General features: G+C 34.9%; 1 protein-coding gene across 1 annotated transcript; it reads right to left on the bottom strand.

Moving 5' to 3' along the window:
- Positions 1-7,658: 7,658 nt before the first annotated feature.
- LOC140828527 (uncharacterized) lies at positions 7,659-8,622 on the bottom strand. Its single transcript, XM_073191462.1, has 2 exons — positions 8,473-8,622; positions 7,659-8,259 (listed from the first exon to the last, which is right to left on the bottom strand). The coding sequence occupies exons 1-2, from the start codon at positions 8,594-8,596 to the stop codon at positions 7,937-7,939; spliced, it is 447 nt and encodes a 148-aa protein (XP_073047563.1). The 5' UTR covers positions 8,597-8,622; the 3' UTR covers positions 7,659-7,936.
- Positions 8,623-17,718: the final 9,096 nt, after the last annotated feature.

Here is a 17,718-nt window from a genome sequence, read left to right on the forward strand (position 1 = left end):
ATCGATATAATACTTTATCTACATCAATAACATACTCATTCCAATCAATAACATACTCCAAAATCATTAATATGAGTTTCAAATATCATTTGAAACTTCAAAAATTCATATCAAATCGAAATCATATCATAATTCAATTCCGACTTCGAATATATATTTATTGTCGGTTATTCTACTACATATCAGAAATTCAATTTCAAATACATGCTATTCCAGCACCTTGATATTTATAGCTGCTGGAACAAGAAGAAAATTACCTCAGTCTGAAGCCCTCGACGCGACGATAACAAATATATAATTTGTTTCGCGTTAAGAAAGCGTCTTGAAGTCGATTCGGACGGAAGAAAATCAGAATCTCTCGTAATCTCTCGAACTCTCTGAATTGAAAAATGAAGAAACGAAGAAAGAGAAATTCATTCTTATCCTCATCTTGCTCGCGCTCGGGCGGTAGAATTCTCGCGCCCGAGCGCGAGACATTCTGCCCCCGGCCTCAACTTACACCGCGCTCGAGCGGTCACAAATTACCGCTCGGGTGCGGAGTGTTCTGTCCGAGAACACTAGCCCTTTCTTCCTTGGCGCTCGGACGGTCATTTTCTACCGCCCGAGCGCCACATGTTCTGTACAAATTTTAAGTTTATACTAAATTGGCGTCCGGCCTCTCAAATCAATTCGTACAACATCAATTCATATTCAAAATTCATTTCTCAATTTCATTGTCACGATATACATCAAATACATAATCACATATCAACTTCATTAATTATCGATAATCACACAGGATTTACGATAATACGATACACGGTCCTTACACGAGGCGTGATATTTAAGTGGTATCAGAGACACCAGGTTCATAATCCGGCTGGGATTTCAATAGACAAAATTTGATGAAGTTAGATTTTGGCAAAAACTTAGTCATTCATACCCACCCCAATCTTAGATTTGAAAATTGTGACTTCCCATAGGAAATTCAAGATTTCGATTCCATTAATTATTCTGAATTTTTCACGATGTATAATCTTCAAACCATACGTCAATTACCGAATTTTGCATCTTTGAACCCTTTCTGAATCAAATCTCGAATGAGATGACTATGAAATTTACCGTTTGATGCTTATTCACGACCTTATCATTTTGTAAGCCTTCATTGTTTATCAGGAAATGCCTTCATACGCCCCTCGTAACCACGCTCACTTTTTACCATTTTTTGAAATTCTCGTATAACTTATAACTCCGCGTAGGAAAATCAAAATCCAATTCTGCCAATTGTCCCTTGATCCTCATTGAATTATTTTTAATTCATATGAAAAATATTTTGAATTTTCTTTTTGAATATTCCATTGATTCGGCACCGAAATTTGTTATCCAAATGCATAAGCATGTTAAAAAAAGTTCTCATATTCTTTGATGGGGACGTAGGATTTATTTTGAGAAATTAAAAAATTTGAAAATTAGTGTTTATGTGAATCGCTCGATTCGAATTTCAACCTTCTAGAAGATTATTTTTTCTGATTTAAGTTAATTTAACAGTATTGGGTCGTAGTTTGAATTTTAAGAATTTTATATTAGTGCAAGTGTCTGAATACAAAATAATAATGATTGACAACTAGTGTTTACATCGCATGGTCGAAAAAAAATTTAAGATATGATTTTTGGGATTTATATGAAATCGATTTTGAGACTATTCTTTATATTAAATGATCAATAGAAAATTTGAGATTTTTATTTTTCGGATTTAAGTTAGATTAATTTTAGGATTAGTATCTCTATTAAATCATCTATAGAAAGTTTTAAGTTCTGATTTTTTAGGGTTTAAATTAAGGAAGGTGATACTCATGACTAAATTTTTAATAACAAATTATATTTGAGATTTTAAGCAAATATATGTACACATATAAATATATGTTCTCAACTTGGAAAATATATGTTCTTGATTTGAAACATCATTCCCAATTCTATTTTTAATGTCAAATAACAGAATTTTCATTTGTTTAACAAGGGTCTTAAACTATTCTTGTTTGATAAAATTAATAACAATATAAATATTAATGCAATTGATTGGACCGTTTAATCTATGTGTCTTAAATCTCTAATTTAATTTATATAAATTCTTCTTGATCAAAGGAACAATTCACATCTCAATTTTTATGTCCTCATTTTGAAGCTGCCAATTACTTATTAAGAACTAAATTTATAATACATTTCTTGGGTGGATTATATATCATGTCTCTTTTCTAAAATTTTATTTATTCATCTACTTGTTCCTATACAATCCTACATATATTTTAGAATTTTCATATATTGTTCGAAAATTCTTCATGCAATGAAGCCTCTTTTAATCAGGCATCATCATTTACCTACCTTCAACTTTTCCAATGTCGTCATCAATCTATAAATTTTGAAAGCTACCTTAAACACTACAATTTAGTCTTCACATTCACCCATAATAATAAAAAAATTTGAATCCATCTTAACCATATTTTCGAAAATTTCATCCCATGATTGTCATGTGATTGAATGCTTCTTATTTTAGAAATATAAAAATATTCATTGACCCAAAATTTAGCACTCAATTAAGTATTAATTATAACAAGTAAAATTGAATTAATGACCCTAAAAAGATTACCATATATCTTCTTTAAAATACCTATATAAATACCTTCCCATAGATGAAGAAAGTCATACTAAGACTCACAATCATCTCATAGTTTCGAGTCATCCCTCAAGCTAGTTTCGAACAAAGATTGCTCAACTTTGTGATCGAAAATGATGACCCAAGCCAAGAACTTTAGCAACCTCGAGCACGAAATCGAGCAACTTTGGGGTACCATTATGAGTTTACTTCATGACAAAGAGGAGTTGAAGAAAGCTAGGGATCACCTTCAAATAGAAGTTTGACGACTCACTTTCGACGAGAAATTTGCGGAAAAGCAACTCAAAGATTACAAAGAAGAGTTGTAAGAGTCGCAAAAGTATGGTCAACAAATGTTTGCCACCTCCGAAGCTTGGTGCAACCACAATCACGCTAAGAAATGGTTTTGTGACCAACTTGAACATGAGTTCAATGCCTATCGTCATGAAATGGAAAACTATGTGCAACAACTTGAACTCAACAACCAAAACTTGAGTACAGAAATCGCCAACCAACAAATTGCACTCGGGCATATGCAACAACCACTAAATGCACAAGGAGAAGAGGCTAACGAGAAGATATGAGACGGAAACATTACTGAGTAGATTAAGCTCTCATATGTCTTTTGGAATAAGGACACTCTCGTACATATTTTTTGTTTTTACATATCACTACTTGTGTTTTGAAATCTACCATATTCGTATTATAGGATTCAAGTTTAAATTTTTCCTTGAATCAATTGAACTCGAGCCATGGATCATTCAACATGGATTTAAATTTCGAATTTATCAATCATTTCATATCTACATCAAGTAATAAGGAGGGAGGGATGTAAAGACCCGAAATTTTGCAACAGAAAGACCTTTATATGTTATAGGAAATTTTAGCTCATTTTGTCACAACGTTTTCGAGTTCCATGAAATCATAATCTTGGAAATTTAAATAATCATTTTCCCCCTCATTATTGACAATTTATCATCATTTTACTGACTCATTTAAACCACAATAAATTAATCATTAAACTACCTATATTAAGTGCAAAATAATGACAATTAATATGATGTTAATGGTCATGAATAGGGTCATTAAGAGGAGGTTAATGACCATGAATATGTGCTTTAAATATGAGATTAATGGTCATTAAGATGATGTTAATGACCATGAATAATGACATTTAAGATGAAATAAATGACATTGAATGGGGTCATGAAATAAATGACATTGAATGGGGTGACCCACCCTTCACCTTACCCTTGGAGGCCTATAAATACTGGCTTTGGTTTAGCGTAAGATGACACCAAAATCCTCACAAATCACTCGTAAGTCTCGACCACTTCAAGCAAAGAGGAGATGCTGCATTCGGCCATTGTAGTGCTGTCAAAATGCTGCCCAAATCGTGACGGAGGTGCTACACAAATGCTGCTTGTGTTCAACCCAAGTTTTACCCAAGTATCGGTTAAGTTAGAATCGTACATTTGAACCAAGATTAAGTGGGCTTTTGCTATGTATTTCTTTGTAATTAAACTTTGTACAAGTATTTCATGACATGGTTGTATGTGTGTCAAACCATTTTTGAAAAATGCTATTATATATTTCATAAAATCTCGATCGATGTACGATATGTTTCTTCTATTTCCGATGTTATTTGATTCTGCTGAGTTCATTCAAAAATTACGATAAGTGTTGTTTGACATATCTGATTCTGTGTTGCACTGTTATGATTCGAGTGGATATGGAACGACGATTGTAAGTTCTACATGGCCCCCATTAGTGGGTATAAAACTGTGTTCTGGCACCTATCAGTGGGTATAAAGCTGTGTTCTGTTTGGTCCCCATGAGTGGGTATAAAACTGTGTTTTGGGCTCACCCCTTAGAGGAATAAGATATGAGGGACAATTTGACCATCGAAAACGAGATGAATAACAGTGTTTTCGTTTGTTCTGATTCGTTCTGTTCTGAATTGTCTAATAATCTCTGTTTCGTATTTCGATTTCGATTCTGATCTGATATGAGATACTACGTTTTGAAAATCAATTTTCAATATGGGTTTTAAATTATATTTATATGTATTTGTGGTAATCGATCGACCTCCACTTGCTGAGTGTTTCCCAAAACACTCACCCATTACATCTCTCCCCAGATAAGAATGAAGATCAAGTAGACGAGGATGAATAAGACATTCTTTGGAATTGGTGATGAAGTTTCGAGATATGAAGATTTCTCGGTTATGTTCTTCCTAAATTTCGATTCAAGTTGCACAACGCTTCTGCACATTTTATTTCGTTTTGAAATTTATCACTGTAAGACAAGATTATTTTGAGTTAATTATGAAATATACTGGCTTTGGTTTATACTAAACTACGAGGCTTGTTGTTTGGCGATTATGTGATTGTTGAACAACGTCGGTGTCGACTAACCCGGGTCTCGGGGAATGACAGACTATGACTCTACCCAGAGCTTACCACGATTCCTAACAACACCTGAATTGTCTCTAAAAATAAAAACCAGAACCGTAAATTAATCTTAAATTTTAAGAACATGAGATATATATATATATATATATATATATATATATATATATATATATATATATATAAATTAAATTCAAACCCTTTATTTGTTTTTTTAATAGAAAAAATATTAGGCTCTGTAAAACCCGGGATTTTGTACAATCGTGATCATATAAGATTAATAATTTGATTATACTAGGATGGTGTAATCTTGGATATTGATATTATTATTATTCAGAATATAATATTTCTTTTTAAGGTTACCTAAGTCGTGTAGATAATTTTATCGTGTACAGAATTTTGAAGCTCGAAATTAAGATGATATTATTTATCGTACAACTTGAAATTCTGGGAGGAATAAATCTATCTCCATCAAAGAAATTAAATAAGAAATTTCGAATATAAGCAGATAAAGCTCTAAGATTCGAGTCGAGATTGAGATACCGGGATAAAAGATCAAGCATGAGATAATAAAACCCCTAGAATTCGAATTAAAAGTGTATATATTCGAAATTAGATGAGTAAAAATTAGGGACTGATATCAGTAAACCATTGAAAGTAAATGAATCTCAGTGTCGGGTTAATGATGCGCACTGTGGTATGAGTTATGTTTGCATGGTATATATTTCGAAAATTGCATGTTGTTTTTATTGTACTCAAACGGCCCCCACTTACTGATTATTTCCCAAAATACTCACCACTTACAACCTTCTCCAGATAAATTCGAAGAACATGTTGAGGAAGAAGAATCTGATCAATTTTGGGGCCAGTGATTATTTTTAATTTTCGAAGTTTTGGTAGTGGAGGATTTTTGAATTATAGTACTTTAAATTTTATGTAAGACCTTTCCGCATATTTTATTTTATTTCAGTTGTAAAGACTTTGTTTTTGAGAAATTATGATTAATAAACTGGTTTTCGGTTTATACTATGCTACGAGGCTGGTTGTTTTCAATTGTGTGATTGTTAAACGACGCCGGTGTCAAATCTCGAGTTTCGGGGCGTGACAGGCTCCGCAACACTTTTTTCTGCTATCCTTTTATGTTCAATGGTACCATATCTACAAATCTAATATTAACTACTGTAGAGAAGAATTTCTGAGACATTTTTTGCTGTCATGGTTAAGTTGTCAATTCTTGCCAAATATTCTGCGATTTGATGCAACTTTTTCGTATCCTCCAATTGTGTTTTCAACTTTTCGAAGTTTTGACACAAGGTCAGGTGGAATAACATACCCTTTTTGCATAAAAAGACAAGGCTCTTGCATATTTGGTCGTGTTATCCTTATGGTATTTTCTTTTGGCTGCTAATAATAATGTCGCATCCTCTTCTAGAGTATATATTGATAAATGCATGAAATCCCACAGTTCTTGGGACACGAACAAGTTAAGGATTCAATTTGATTGAATTTCTGGGATTGCAAGCTACTTTTTCTAACATAATTAAAGATAAATCACATTTTAGCACCCTAATTGTAATATAAAATACTAACAATATCATGTGTATTTTAATTTTATCTAGTTTAAGGACAAAGGACAAACAAGAATATACATGTCAATCAAACAAAAATACATTTCACAAAGAAATATGTAGAAGTAGGAGACAGATGAAATCAAGATTTTCCTACCCAAAGTTTAGCTTAAAATTTAGAAGGAAAAAAAAAAACAATACATACAAATATTGATGTTACTAATTCCCTGATGCCCTAGAAAACCACGAGTCATCTTTGGATTCAGGCAGGAAAAGAAGACCAAAACAGGATCAGATTTTAGGTTGTTCATGGGAAACTAAGTAGAGCATGGGTAGAAGTTAGTCAGAGCTCATCTCGCCCGACCAGGGTGATCATCTCACTTAATCACTAGCAAATAACTTTCCAGATCGGGTTCATTCCCACTTGGGCTGATCGCAAGGAGACAGACCCACCAATATGGGTCCCCATGCCTACTGACAAAGAACATGGCATGGACAGTTGTCAAAAGATATGACATGACAGTTGAGAGAGGACGTGACATGAGCAGATGTCTAATCATGAACTGTGTCTAAAGCACTATAATCGAGGTCAATGTCAATACATACAAATATTGATAGGATTAAATCCCAGTTTCAAATCTTTCGAGATTGATCAAGAGTTCAATATTATGATTTACATAAACATAGACAACAAGTAATGCTCAACAACAGAAAGAATGAGAAATATGGAAACTAAGAAATCAAGATGTCCAGAATTTGAGTACCAAGAACTGATATTTATGTAGGAGTTCAGTTGGATATTAGGTAGTGTTACTTGCAGCCCATATTCATATAGGAGCGTGACAGTAATCTACTGTAGGTTCGATGCTACATGTGGGGCTGTGCCCCACATGGTTTGGATAGACAAGATTTACACACATATGTGATTTAAAAAAAATTAGTGACCTCATGTATGTGTGGCTAAATTTGAGCCATTGGTTCTATCATGGAGCACTACCCCTACATGTAGGATGAAATCAACCGTAATCTACCGTCTACACAGAGTCAAACTTGAGCAAGGTCCCATTATACATAGACACACACGTACATGACTTACAATGCACGAACAAAGATACTTAATTCATGCATTTTTATTGATACTTTTACAAATGGAAACTGTTAAATTTATCAGAAAATTAAATAGTTCATTATTTTATTAATTTTGGGAGTTGTCTTTATTTATACTTGTTCGAAATCAGCCCCCATGCAACGCCGTTAATTAACTTTTGCCTCAGCAGTTGGAGCCGCATGCAAGGGGCTCCATTAATATAAGTATATAACCTAGCGGCTCAAGGAAGAACAGGAGCATATTTCTTATCAGTGGTAGTGCTCATCATCTGGGGAGGTCTCTTAGGCGGTCGAGGACGAAGTGGAGGGTACTCCTCGGCGGTAATAGAGATCATCATCTGGGGAGGTCTCTTAGGGGGTCGAGGACGAAGTGGAGGGTATTCTTCCGCGTTAGTAGCGCTCATCATCTGCGGAGGTCTCTTAGGTGGTCGAGGACGAAGTGGAGGGTACTCCTCGGCGGTAGTAGAGCTCATCATCTTGGGTGGTCTCTTAGGGGATCGAGGACGAAGAGGAGGGTATTCCTCGGCGGTAGTACTCACTTTAGCTGCATATAAATCATATTAATTATAATATTTTTTTAAAAAAAAGTTCACATGTTGTGTCGTTACGTTAATTCCATTGCATTCCTGCTCCTAGAAACCTCACTATCTGTACATTGAACTTATATTTATCTTTTGAAATTGTAAGCTCGAATTTATAGTGCTAAAAAATGCATGCACAATACTTTCGAGATCAAGGAAATTAAACTAATACTTACACGTCTCGACGGGATCGGTCGTCTCTGCCAATTTCCGGGCTGCTGCTGACGAGGAAACGAGAAGAATCAAGGCTAGAAAGCCAAGAAAAAGAACTCCATTGGAACCCATTTTCATTTTCACCATATAGTAAACTTGAAAGTTGATGTGCTTATTTTGGTTTTTGATGAAAAAATTAGCACGTAGGTCTCCATATTTATAGACAAATCTAGTACAATATTTGACAATATTATATTATTACATTTTCATCGCCAAAATTCCTTCACCTTATCTTGTTATTATTATAATTTTGGGCAGTGGTGGAACAAAGAATTCTAACCAAGGCGGCGGCCACTTGTTTTAGGTGTAGGAATGGCAACTAAAACTTTCCTTGGTTATAAGGTTATCCCTTCATATATTATATAATATTAAAAAACGAAAACATTTATATATATATAATATATATATATATATATATACGTATATGTCGAAATAATTAATATAGAAAATATATGAATTTATGAAAAGAAATAAAATAGAAGAAAGCGAAGGGCCCTCTCAATCATTATCTGATTTGATTATATTCTTATCATGTCGAAGTGAGTGTAAACACATATTTGTAGCAATTTTGACTTCAATATTGATACACATGACACATTGATTTTATTTATTATTCTTGGTAAGTAGAAAGTGCATCTCTTGGCCATTGATTTTAATAAAACTTTACCAAATAATAGTTGATTTTAGGGATGTAAGACAAACTCCAGAAATAAGATAACCAGTTCTTGTAATTGATTGAGAAAATTACATTCTTCATCTTTTAATTTGTATGTTTTATCGCTCAACTAATGGTCTTGATATATTAATTTACAAATTTTTTTTTTCTCGTTTTAGATTTTTTCACTGGAGTTCAGTAGTTTTCGGTGTCACGTCGACATTTCGATTACAGAAGATTAAAGTTGAAAGAAATCACAAATTAATGGATTAAAACTGTAAATCGACTCGATAAAATGAGAGACAAAAACTTGTGTGAGACGGTCTCACGGATCATATTTTGTGAGACGGATCTCTTATTTGGGTCATCCATGAAAAAGTACTATTTTTTATGCTAAGAGTATTGCTTTTTATTGTGAATATCGGTAGGGTTAACCTTTTTTATAGATAAAGATTCGTGAGACCGTCTCACAAGAGACCTTCTCAAAATGATAAAATGAGAAAAATGTAAGATAAAAAGAGATTAAAAATCCAATTTCAAATGCGAAGAATGTGGGATTTACCCTTCTGTCGGTGTCGACTAATTGGATATAGTGTGAAGATCCGATTTTTCCCACCATTTAATTAAATAGTTGTAAGGGAAATCTTAACATAAGGTTTGTATTGTATAAGAATAAGACTTGCATAGTAGAGAATATTTTATGGGATATGTGGAGATACTATTGGACATGCAATATGGTATGGATATATTGTGTTTAAGCATAATTATTTTCAAAAAAATATCATACAATTTTAGGGGAAATTAAGATAGGAATATTGCTAGAAAAAAATTCGAAATCCTCCTATATTATTTTGCCTAAGTATGGTGGTGCCTAGATATTGATATCATGCTAGATTGAACCAAAAATTGGAAACAAATCCTTCCTCCCTCCTACACCATATTTTCGATTTATGCAATGAGTGGGAATCAAAGATTTAATCTCACCATTTTAGTAGTCAAATTTTCGAAAAAGGGCAAGGGGATTGAAATCAAATTCGTGAGATTTTGCAATAGTTTTGGTAGGATTTTGGTGCCAAAATTATCTCCACCCTTCTCCCCTATAAATACTACATCAAGGCCTAGAATTCCCTACACTATATTTCGAAATTCTCCTAGCTAGAGTCTCGAAAATCCAGCAAGCATCCAAGCCGAAACTCTGCCGAAAATCATCCTAGAATTTAAGCCGAAGTCATGTCCGAAGTAGGATCAAGGAGCGATCCTATTTCCGAAGCAAGCAACCTACGTTTTAGCATCCAAAACACTGTAAGTGGGCTTATTTTAAAACTTTAAAATCTCGAACGGATGTATGCATGTTTTTCGATTTTTACAAGAAAAAAATAAATAGTCGAGTACAATCTTATTTCTTTTCTCGTACTGTCATACGATTTTAAAAGCACTGTGAGGAGTCGACTGTATACGGGAGGGAATCCCAACCACGACGTACCCTTACGCGGTGGGGGACATAACCGCTATACGGCCTCGCCCCCTTAGAGGAGTAAAAATTAGGGACTGACGTCAGTAAACCGTAGAAAGTAAATGAGTCGCAGTGCTGGGTCAGTGTTATGCATGTTTATGAATTATGAATGCAAGTCATGAAAATCTCGGATTTTATGCATGTTGCTTTATTGTGCTCGATTTTCCTCCATTTGCTGAGTATTCCCAAATACTCACCCCCCCCCCTCCCTTACAACCCTTCCCAGATAAGTCCGAAGAGCAGGTCGAGGACGAAGAGTCCGAACAATTCTGGGGATGGTGATGATTCAAGAGCCTAGATAAAGTTTAAGTTCAAATTTATTAAGATTATGCAGTTTACGCTTCCACATTAATTTCTGTCGTTTTAGTTATTTCGTCATTGTAAAGACAAAATTTATTTCGATTGAGATTATGATTTATAAACTGGATTCGGTTTAAACTGTGCTACGAAAGGCTTGTCGTTTTAAATTGTGTGATTGTAAACGACGTCGATGTCCATCCCGAGTTTCGGGTCGTGACATATAGGCAAACCGTTAGATAAACATTTGATATATCCATGCATGTAGCCAAATTTGACAGCATTGACGAGTAGTCGGAAATCGACTAACTTTAATTAGTTTATTTCAGGGGCGGATAGTGTATGTGGGCAATAGTAGACTATTGATCGGCGGAAGTTTGTCCAAACTTTAATAGTCGAGTTGGTGGAGGTTCTGATATTTTAATATTCTTCAAAATTATAGCTTTAGTTTGTGAAGATATGGAGACTTTAAAGTTGAAATAGTGGGAAAATTATAAAGATAACTAATTGCCTTTGAGTTTGATGGAGAATATCTCTCTTAAAATTCTTGTTATTCTTTAACTTCAACATCTTATAAATCAAAATATGGGTACAATTATAAAACTCAATATGTATAGTAATCTCTTCTCAGATTCCTGGGAGATTCCGATCATCAAAATTTTAGAACAGGGGCGTAGCCACAATTTCAAAATATGGGAGGCTAGAAAATTAAAAAAAAATTAATCTAGAAATCAATATAACATTTTCCACATGACATAAAGATTAAGTGCAATCCACGATTTTCACAATATAATCATCAAATCTGGATAAATATTTTCCAAAAGTTCAAACATTAATCACATGAAAGAGTACACATAATAAAAAAACTTACACGAAAGAGGATAACTTAAATAAATACTACTTTAGTCGCGACCTTCGATTTTTCAAAAGATCAAATATATCAATTATGTAATATATATATATATATATATATATATATATATATATATATATCAATGTCATGAGAAATCTCTCTCTCAATATACAAAACAATTGCATTGTTAAATATTCATGCCCCATTTTGTTGCGAAGTGGTGTCTTGAGAAATTACGTTCATGAAAATGATCGCTTAGTTGTAGCAGTGGAAACTGGAAGTGTGGGGACCCGAAATTAATTCAATTCTTAATCACTTTTTTGGGAATAATTAATCAATTAAAATAAACAGGGTCTAATTTTTTTAAAAAATACAAGAGTACGCAGCATATGAAATAAGTTCTATCTCATTTACAAGATCACTATCCAGATCTAAATACAAATTCTGTATAACCGTAAATCATAATAACTACTGTTTCTTCACTACATCTCAGGTGATGTAATAGTCATACTACTAAGTCCGGATCTCCACGCTAACTGTCTTCTCTCATCCTCTTCTTGACCATGATCCAGCCCCACCTGTTGTCATGCACACATACAAAACAAGACAACAGCCGGATAACTCCGGTGAGAATAAATCCCAGTATAAACAATGTAAACATGCAATCATATAAAAACATATATAAATGCATAAATAGATATCATTAACATGTAGCAACTCACAGACATGAATGATATAACCACTGTAAATCAACATGTCGTATCAGACTCGACTCAACCGACGCGTCGTCTCAGACTCGACTCAATCCTAATCTAGGGATCCTGGTGTCTGAATAATAATAAATATACCGAATCTCAGTCGATAGGAATGAATCAATCCCTAAACGGCATCGATATAATTCATATATCCAGTGTCTGGGCGAATCGGCCACAGAGTTGACGAATCAGCCAAGGACTTGACGAATCAGCTAATAACCAGAAGAATCAGCCGGTGACTAGGCGACTCAGCCACTAACTAGACGAATCAGCCAGTAACTAGGCGACTCAGCCGATGACTAGCGAATCAGTAGTCAACACATACATTGTCTATGAATCAATAGGCCACACACATCAATCTCATCAATTGCAAATATCAATGCAAATCAAGGCAATAAACTACAGTATGTGATTTAGGGAAACTCGAGTCAAACCTTACTCGAGTTGTGCAATCCCAACTCAACATTAATTTATACATGTCGTTCTGTTATTCTGACTCTGTCGAAGTCTCGAACTCAAAGCCTGTCAATACTCAATCTGACAATAACAATATCGAAGGCACGATATCAATACACTACTCTAATGATACTGGATATAGCCAGAACTCAATCAAATTATGTTTCAACATCATAACGTCATCGTCTCAATATACCCAGCAATACCATATCAGTCAGGTATCAATTCTACATCTCATAATCGATAATAATTCAATTCTGATATCAAATCAATTCCAAAATTCATAAAAATTCCATATGTTATGTGTTTCTTAATCTAACTTCAATTCTATGATGTCTAACATGTCAAGAACATCATATATGACTTGTATTCAATTCCAACAACATCATAATTTCAAATCATATCAAAACGTAGCAAAACTTATGTCCAGTTGTAGTCTGTGTCGATAGGAACTCATTATCGTAGTCAGATTCAAAATCAGACGGACGGATTTCTCGTAAATCACAAATCTTGAAAGTATCTCTCGGAACTTCTCTCAACCTTCGTTTCTTTCTTTCTGAAGAATAGACATATGTATATATATATATATACATACGTAACATGAAATAAGCCAAGTGGCTCGGTATGCCTACTGCACGTCTCGCGCATATGCGCGACCCTCCTCCGCGCATATGCGCAAGGCGATATGCCCTGGCGCGTGCCTATACGGCATCTCGCGCATATGCGCGCCTTTACTCAGCACATATGCGCGAGACCAATGTTCAAAAATGCCAACTCTCAGGTTGTCTCACGCATATGCGCGGATACACGTCGCGCATATGCGCGAGGCCCTCTGAACATGGCTTGCACAGCTTGCGCATATGCGCGCACAGCCACCGCGCATATGCGCGAGACTCTCTGCCCATTTCGCGCATGTGTGCATCTCATGTCGCGCATGTGCGTGAGAGGTACTATCCTCGCACATAATTCGTTTCACGTCGACTCAAATCGTGTCCCGATTAATCTTTTTATAATCACACGAAATTATAAATCAATCATCGTTAATTAACAGTGATTAATTCTCGAGCATTACATTTCTCCCCCTTTAAGATATGATTTTGTCCTCGAAATCACATGCAATTAAAATCATGTCAAAAGAAGGTATAAGAGAAGAAGCTAACTCAAATAACTCATATCAGTAAACTAATTCTGGAAACTTCCGTCTCATATCTGACTCAGTTTCTCAGGTAGATTCTTCAATGCCATGACAATTCCACTGAATCTTCACAATTGGAATAGTCTTTATTTTGAGCTGTTTATTCTTTCGACCGAGAATCTAAATCGGCTTCTCGACATAACTCAATGTCTCATTCAGTTCAGCCCTGCTTGGCTGAATAACCTGTGAAGCATCAGGAAGATATTTCTTCAATATCAATACATGAAAAACATCATGTATCCCAAATAATGAAAGCGGTAAAGCAAGTCGATAGGCACAATCTCCTATCTTCTCAAGAATCACATGCTGCCCAATATATCGTGGAGACAGTTTCTCTTTCTTGCCAAATCTAACAACTCCTCTGAAAGGTGAAATCGTCAAAATACTCGGTCTCCAGCCTCAAATACCAACGGTTGTCGTCGAACATTGGCATATTTGGCTTGTCTGTCTTGGGTTGCTTTCATTCTTTTCTAAATCAGATTTACTTTTGCCGTCATATCTTTGATTATGTCAGGTCCAATCTCAAAGACCTTAAAGATATCGTCCCAATACAGAGGGGATCTGCATTCCTAACCGTGCAACGTTTCGAAAGGAGCCATCTCAATACTCGTTTGATAGCTGTTGTAGTACGATAATTCACAATTGACAATAAATCATGTCAACTAGTGCTAAAATCCAGCACTACAGTTCCTGGATACTCTCCAGTATCCGGATAGTTCGCTCCGACTATCCGTCAATCTATAGACGATAGGTGAAAGAGTTTATGGTATATTCTGCCAAAATACAAAATCAACCGGAAATCATGGTATGATATAATCAACTTTGGCATTCAGTGCAGTCTGATCACTTTTCTTACATAACTCTTGATCGTCTGATCTTATCTGTACCTCATCCTGTACAACATAATATATGCAGATTCGAGCATTCTGTCAATTACAATCATAATCACATCGCAGCACAGTCTTAGGAAGGCTTCGATAATTTTGTCACCAATCCATAGAAATGTACTTCCATTTCTATTTAAGAATTAATAATCTGTATAACCCATCTCCTGGTTTCTATCTACATCTTTTCTGCTATCAAAATGCATACTGAATAAATTATTGCACACTTCTGGCAATATTTATCATTTCAAATTCGGAACATCTGGCACAACAGATCAGTTATTCATATACAATGCAGTATTACTGACCTGATATTCTGATCGACACCTTGTTCGGACTATCGATACTAACTTCGGGACATTCTGATCCACTTTTAAACTGCTTATATTTAAAAATCAGCTCTGGTTTGGACTGTACAATATAAATTCCCCACTGTCTACCATCTGATTCAAACACGGATTTAGAACAACAGCAATATTCCATCAGATTCAAAACATCCCTCATCGGTACTGATCTGCTAAACTCATAAAACTACAAATATCTGACACGGATATCCACCTCGGCCAATTAATTACGGTTTAATTCTACTAAAATCAACCGATATATCATCTTCAGATATAACACACCTTGAATGTAATCTGTCTCAATCAGGATTCATCATTTCAACAGTTTCTAATATCACATCAATGCTAAAATCAATTTCTCTGACTGAAATCAGATCTGAAATCTTATCTGGGGAAAATTAATAACTTTCATATCATTGATAAATAAGCCAATGATAGACTCAACTTCAGTAAATAAACTGAGTACATAAGGAGTTCTTCTGCTCCTTTCTGTAATAATCGAGTCATAGATAGTATAGATATCAAAGGAATTCTCAATCTAGAATCCTTATTGTACAATATTCATCTCTTGGCCATCTCATGTCCGATTCTCACCATCTTCTGGAACTAATCTATGGTAGCTTTGTACTGGGTCAGCATATCAATATCAGTAATGAAGTCTGATAGAACTCGTTTTTACGTGTTTTTAGTGTTGGTTTTGAGTCGCGTTCATGCATCATATTAGTTTGTTTTAGTTGAAATTTGCATTTTTTAGCATTATTTAGCATTTGACTGTTCTCGTGTATTCTGTGGTTATTTCGTAGGAATTGAACCAAAAAGTGGGAGAAACTTTGGCATAATATCGAAGAGGTCCCGCTTTATGACCGCCCCATCGAGCATTGTGGTCTGGCCGAGGATTATTTTGCGCAAGTGTCTCGCTAGGGCGGTCAAAAGTGACCGCCCCAGCGAAACCAGGGACATGCTCGAGGAAGCTTATTCGAGGACCTCTCGCTAGGGCGGTCAAAATATACTGCCCTAGCGAGAAGCGAGATTGAGAAAGATTTGTTTCCAAATTTTTAAGGACTCTATCCTACACCAAAACCTAACACACGAGATCAGCAGCCGTTTTATCATCTTTTATCAGACTTTTCATCATTTTTCTTGGAGAGGAGGCTAGGAGAAAATGAGATTTCGAAGACCTCGAGATTTCCACGCGTCGTGGCCGTCATCCACCGTCATCTTTAATATTTTCATTATTCAGTATTTTATTTCTTACATTGATTGTGGTTTTAGCATGAATTTCAGTAGCTAAAACTCTAGATTTGTTGGGATTTGAGGGGATCCTACCCCGTACTCGGTGTTTAACATTATTTCTCGACGTTTTTATTAGTGATTTGTTTATGCTATTGTTCGTTCTTGTTTCAATCGAAGCCTAGCTAACTTCCTTTGATTATTTCATGTTGTTGATGATTTCGATAGAATAACTAACAGTAGAATCAAATAGTATAAACCACGGATTTACAATTTTAGTAGATATACGGAATTGGATACGTGTCGATAGTGATAGTTCACCCGAATGAAAGCTAGTGCTGTTAAATATTTGAGGACACTTGAGTACTGCATGTTTATGATTAGTATTAATATAGCTCGACAGAGTATATTAATTAGTCTAGGGAATTCCGTCGAATGCACGAGTAAAAGTCGAGTGTAATTATTTAAACACGAGTGGTAGGTGAACTGCTAATTCCCAACAAATTCATTTCTCAATTGATTTAATCCAAATTAATCATTGCTTTCTTGAATACGTTTTCTTTGCATTTTAATTATTTTAGTTGTTTAATTTACATTAGATTAATCATCAACCCATTTTATCGTTGCTAAAGAAATTTTACTTGAAAATAAAAATAGTGTAACGCAGTCCTTGTGGAACGATACTCGTATTCACTTACGTTTATTATAACTTGACTATCATGCACTTGCGATATTTAAATCGAGCTTTCATTTATAAAATAAATTTTGGGACTATTCACTGTGCAAGTTTTGCTCGATCACAGTCCCAAAATTAGACAACACTAGTACAATACAAGCTACCACACAATCTAACTTAATATCATGTTCACCTACTGTAGTATACGATATCTTATAGAATTCACTGATATAAAAACTCTCCACAATCGGTAAAAAGATAAAACATCACAGTAGGTATGAACTCAACAGATAAAGTATACATCAATGCAGTTCATTCAGAAATCATATATATAGGATGTACGAGAATCTC

Source organism: Primulina eburnea, chromosome 3 (genome assembly GCF_022965805.1).
Source record: "Primulina eburnea isolate SZY01 chromosome 3, ASM2296580v1, whole genome shotgun sequence".
Lineage (NCBI taxonomy): Eukaryota > Viridiplantae > Streptophyta > Magnoliopsida > Lamiales > Gesneriaceae > Primulina > Primulina eburnea.

What these genes read in the sequence shown, in the direction of transcription:
- LOC140828527 (XM_073191462.1), bottom strand. Translation starts at nt 8,596, where the DNA reads ATGGTGAAAATGAAAATGGGTTCCAATGGAGTTCTTTTTCTTGGCTTT. An exon ending in GACCGATCCCGTCGAGACGT is followed by an intron (nt 8,260 to 8,472) that starts GTAAGTATTAGT and finishes ATTTATATGCAG; the next exon opens with CTAAAGTGAGTACTACCGCC.